The following is a 5,666-nucleotide window of genomic DNA, read 5'->3' as shown; positions in this document are numbered from 1 at the left end:
TTTCCTGTCTGGAAATGCTCTCTGCTGAGCTGACTCTATCATCAGGGCTCTGTCCAGTGTCTCGATGTAGGATGAACTCCCAAAACTGGCAAGCTTTACTTGCAAATGTCCATCTAGTCCCTGAATAAACTGATGCATACGGGAACTGTCCTCAGGCACTAATTCTGGACAGAATTTGGCCAACCGGTTAAACTTAGCATTATACTCTGTCACCGAACGGTTGTTCTGTCGTAGACTCAAAAAATCCTGCCGACGAGCCATCTGATATGCACGTGAGAAGTAACGGCGGCTCTCAAAAGCCTCTCTAAATCTGGCCCAAGTGATGTTCTGCTCGCCAATGATGGATCGCTGCGTAACCCACCAGGTGTCGGCCTCATCTCGTAAATGGAAAGCAACCAGCTCTGCTTTCTCCCACTCGGAGCAAGCCAAGTAGAAGAAGGTCCGCTCCATGGTCTCTATCCAGAACTGAGCCACACTCAGATCAAGCTCTCATCGGAAGAGTGTGAATTGACTCTTCATCGATTGTGCCAACGCTGGGATCCGAGCTCGTGTTGTGACTATATCAGTGAGGGGAGTAGGGACGGCTGTAGGAACTGGTGGAACCACTGGAGCTGGTATAACAGGTGGTACCGCTGCATAGGCCGGGGGAGGCATCCCTGGTGCCGCTGCATAGACTGAGGCAGGTGCCATTAGTGGCACTGCAGGGTCAGCATAGGTGGGCGCGGAAGGAGGTACAATGGGTGGCGGTACCGGAGGTGGAGCAACTGCTGCTGCTGGTGCAAGTGTCGCATATGCTGTAGGCACTAGGGGCACGGGTGCCACTGGTGTCGAGTATACGGTAGGTCCAGGTGGCGGTGGTGCCTGGTACGCCGTAGGCTCGACCGGAGCAGGTGCCGAATATGCTGGTGGTACCGTAAATATCGTAGGAGTGGGCACGGCGGATATGGTCGAGGTAGATACCTCTGAAACCATCGGAGTCTGAGAACCCGACGCACCCACAGTACCATGCGGAGTCTGTCCCTGCCCGGCAGGCTCGACTCCAGTAGACGTGTCTGGCGACTCTGGTGCCAGGGACTCCAACGTCCTCTTACGTGGTCGTCCTACACCACGTCTCGGCACGGAAGCACGTGTACCTCACCTCATATCTGTTCAATTATAACTCAAATATTACTACAAGTAACAAAAATTATAAAATTACCTTTTACCTAATTGCTGTCAGGAGATGTTCCGCCGCTGTCTAGTCCCCCCTTTTTGACCTCGAAAATGTCGAAACGAGAAATCAACAGAAATCCGTACAAATCCGAAACGGAAGTTCTACACATGAACATAACGAAAATCCATAAAAATCCGAAAATACCCAGTTTGACACGCAAACTAGGCTCTGATACCAAAAATTGTCACGCCCCCAGGTAGTCCCTGCCAGAGAAAATTTCGGCAGCATCTCCCCTGTACGGGTGACAATCTGAAATTTCTTACAATGCCCTCAGGGCCACATATTCATCGGCCAACATAACCGGAACAATAACAGTATAAATATAACAAACATCCACACAGTTTATAATGAAAACTACACATAAGCACAGATAAGAAAAACATCGCAAAAACTCCTACTCAACTACACCCATAAAGCACAAAATCGATATCCTACTCAACTACACTCATAAAGCACAAAACCGATATCATCCAAATATAAATCTATCGATAACAAAACATACAAGATCCAAATGTCAAGCTATAAGTCTGAAAAGCAAAGTCTAACATAATAAGTAAAACCCAAACTGTGCGAACTCGTCGCGACGCGCAATGGTGGGGGACTAGCAACTAGAACTCCTCCGGGCAACCTCAACCTGAAAAGAATAATAACAGGGTGTGAGTCCAACACTCAGCGAATACCTAGTTGACATGCATAGTAAACTATAACAAATAGTCATAACTATGCGTATAGTCTCCTGATATAACATATAGAAAATGCAGAACCGAAAGATAAGGAGTAACTGTACTAACCAGAATCTGGGTATAAGGGTATTAAGGCCGTCAAACCCAAAGTATCATAAAACCTGTATGCATGTCAAACAATGCATCCATCCAATATGCAGCATATAAAGTGCAACAACCACAAGCCATAAATGTAAATCATACATATGATGCCAATAACATGTCCTGGTCACCCCTACTGCCAGTCAGCCATCTCACACACATTTGGTGAGACCGAGTAGGTAGGGTTGTGACAACCATGCACTCTGTCGTCACTTCTCCTTATGAGTGACCGAGTGGACGGGATGCTATCGGAGTACACCTATCCTCCTACCTCAAACATAGTGAGGGAGCGCAATCCTCTCATCTCCCGGTACGCGATGACGAGGAGAGATCCCTGCCGGCTACCACGCTGCGTCACACTACCGATGAGCAGACCAACGGAGCCAAACAGAGCAACGTGCTACACACACCCTGCCTGAATAAAAACCACTAACCCATGAGTGGTTATGTGTGCAGATCCATGTAATTGGCGATGCGCTCAATAATAATAGAGCTGTCAACCGCTCAGCATGCAATCATGCAAGATGGTGCATGTTACTAAGCCAGGAAATATCCAAATCCTATCCCTCTCCATACAATGTGTACCAAGATATGAGGATCAATTAGTATAATCTATGTACACATGTCAAGTGGGGTATCTGACCAGTCCAGTATATCATAGAGCATGGCATGTCACTACCTCTATAACATAAAGGTAATAAACAGATAACAAACAATACATGCTCGGAAGTAAATAGTGACATGCCAATGCAGATATAATCATAATTATTACTACTTGTTAAGATCTACTAAACATATCAACAAGACGTATCAAAATAGATAGGTCAAGGTACCCGCCTCAATAGAAGGGTTCAATCCGGTCTAAATCCGACGTCGAGATGCTCGTCTCGAATCAAAGTCCTACGTCAAATAACATAAATGTTTTATTTAGCTACATTCATAAAAATAGCTAAATAAAATCCCTAAGACTAATTTAGGGTAAAACCCTAATCACATAACCTCAATTTACCTATTTAAATCTAATAGTTAATTAGGGTTAGTAACTTAATCCCCAATCAAATTATTAGATTAGAAATCCAAACCTAAATCCGCTACACAATTAGATTTAAAGTTAAACCTAAAACAAATTCTAGTAACAAATTCTTTCCTTTCTTCACAGTACACATTCTTACCTTAGAATATAGCCAAAATAGAAATCTTACAGCCTTATAAACCTCCACCGACAGCTACCAAGAATCACCTATACATCCATAAGGTAAACTCGGATCAGCCCAAGTCTTACCATTAAACATCAAATTGTTGAAACTCAACACCTGGAATATTACTCACCTCTTCCTCTTCAATAGACAACAAGTGTCATGGATCGGGCACAGTCAACAACGAGTTACTGATATGGTGGTAGCCGAAACCAACCTAGGTCACTGCCTTCCAACAATCGATCCAAAAATCAACACTATGAATACATTCAACTACTCTAAACTAACACCAAAATTTTAAATCGCTTACCTCCGAGATCGCTTAATGGCAACCAAGTGCTCTCGGTAGCAAACAGAAGGTAACAAACAGGAGAGGAGATCGATCCAGGCTAGCTTACACTCGATGCCTGAATGCCCACCCGTGTCGGCGATCTGGTGAAACTGGCTCGATCAAGTAGCAGGATCGAACAATGATAACAAGGTGGCATCGCAAGCACTTGGTGATCAGCTTGGTGATCAGCCTTGTCCTCGACGCACACTCCTAATCCCTGGCGATCTAGGGCATGGCGACTCGCTGTGAGGAAGGCTCGGCTCTGATGAGAGGCGATCGGGGGTTGGGCTCGGTGTGGAGGAGGTCCTGGCGCCGGGCAGAGCAGAGATTAGGGCACGCGAGAGGGAAGAGGGAGAGGAAAGGGGAAGCTCGGGAGAATATGGAGAGGCGTGAGGTTTTCCCTTGGCCACTGTCTTTGTACCGGAGGGGAAGAAACGGACGCGACCGGCGGGCGGTGCGTCGGTTTTGGGAAGAAGAGGTAACGGCCGGAGTGTGGCTCGGTCACGCAGCGCAGATCAAGGAAGAAACGACAAAAAAAGGGAAATAAAGAAAAAGAAAAAGGAAATGATTAAAGAAAATAAACTTTTCCTCATTTAAACGGGGTAGCCTAAACAGGCTTTCCGAGGGCCCAATTTTATCCCCGCAACCTAAGCCATACGAGCTCCGAAAAATTCTCGAAAAATTTCTAAAAATTCCAAAAAAATCTCTTATGGTTATCCGTCCTTTTCGATATTTTACAGTACTATTCATGGAGCTAGATATTAATTAAGTGAGTTGTTAGTAACTCATTTAATTAATGGGCATTCGATATCTTAAACACAAGGAGATTAATGCACTCATGATTAGAAGGAGCCTATAATGTAATATGTGATTGGTGCGGTAGTTCAATAATAACTCTTTAGTGGTATGAGTTATTATTGATGAACTTGAGTTGGGTGTTCGGGGCAAACACAGGAAGCTCAAGTTCATCAGGAGGCCAAAACCAATTCCTCCTCTCGATCCTTGTTGTAGCCTCTATAAAGTCTAGCGTTCACCCATTTTGATTTTCCTTCTTACCCAAATGAGGGGCCGACCACATCCTTGCTTGGTGCCCAAGCAAGGGGTCGGCCAAGCCCTCTTGGTGCCTAAGATGTGGACCGGTCAAGCCATGCTTGGCGCCCAAGCATGGGGCCGGCCATACAAGAAGAGAAAAGGAAGTTTTGTTGAAAATAAAATTTTGTTAAAATCTTTCCTTTTATAGCTTTCTACAATGGATTAAAAGAAAGATTTTAATTTTGTTAAAATCTTTCCTTTTTTGTAGTAATCTACAATGGTTAAAAGAGAGATTTTAATTTTGTTAAAATCTTTCCTTTTTTGTAATTATCTACAATGGTTAAAAGACGGATTTTAATTTTGTTAAAATCTTTCCTTTTTTGTAGTTATCTACAATGGTTAAAAGAAAGATTTTAATTTTGTTAAAATCTTTCCTTTTTATAACCAACCATTATAGGAATAAAAAGAAAATTTTGTTTAAAACAAAATTTTGTAATAATCTTTCCTTTTATAGCTATTTACAATGGTTTTAAATAGAGATTTTAATTTTGTTAAAATCTTTTCTTTTTTGTAACCATCTACAATAGCAAATAAAAGGAAATTTTATTTAAAAATTTCCTTATTAGCCACTAGCAAAGATTATAAAAGAGGAGGAGAGGATGCTCTCTAATAACACAACCTAAGGCTCCTCTTTTATTCTCTTGTGTGCTCGGCCCTTCTTCTATCTTCTTCTATTGCCTTCTTTCCCTAAAGGCCAGCGGCGTCCATCCTTTCTTCTTCATTAGGGTTGGCACCCCTTTGGAGAAGACTCTACCTTGGTGGTCGGTTGCTTGGAGGAGAAGAAGAAGGAGGAGGAGGCCTCTCCACTTTGTATTCTTTGGTGGCCGAAAGCTTGGAAAAGAAGGAGAAGGTCGGGTGTCTTCGTCTTGGTAGATTGTCACCCACAGGACGTCCAAGAAGAGGAGAGGAATACAGCAGTAGACTAAGAAGTCTTTAGGTTATAAAGAAAGGTATAACTAGTTATTTATTCCGTTGTATACTAGTTTAGTTTTTCTTTGTATGGATCCTAA

The 5,666-nt window shown here is 43.3% G+C and overlaps 1 protein-coding gene across 1 annotated transcript; it reads right to left on the bottom strand.

Annotated features, from left to right (window-relative positions):
* Window positions 1-489: 489 nt before the first annotated feature.
* Window positions 490-972, bottom strand: LOC121998794 (extensin-like). The gene has a single exon (XM_042553855.1). The coding sequence runs from the start codon at window positions 970-972 to the stop codon at window positions 490-492; it is 483 nt and encodes a 160-aa protein (XP_042409789.1).
* Window positions 973-5,666: the final 4,694 nt, after the last annotated feature.

This window comes from Zingiber officinale, chromosome 1A (genome assembly GCF_018446385.1).
Source record: "Zingiber officinale cultivar Zhangliang chromosome 1A, Zo_v1.1, whole genome shotgun sequence".
NCBI classification, from domain to species: domain Eukaryota; kingdom Viridiplantae; phylum Streptophyta; class Magnoliopsida; order Zingiberales; family Zingiberaceae; genus Zingiber; species Zingiber officinale.
The sequence above is the reverse complement of the archived record's forward strand: the minus strand, read 5'-3'. Positions and strand labels throughout refer to the sequence as shown.

Bases quoted from the DNA above. Each gene is read 5' to 3' on its own strand.
- LOC121998794 (XM_042553855.1), bottom strand. From the start codon at position 972: ATGGTTTCAGAGGTATCTACCTCGACCATATCCGCCGTGCCCACTCCT.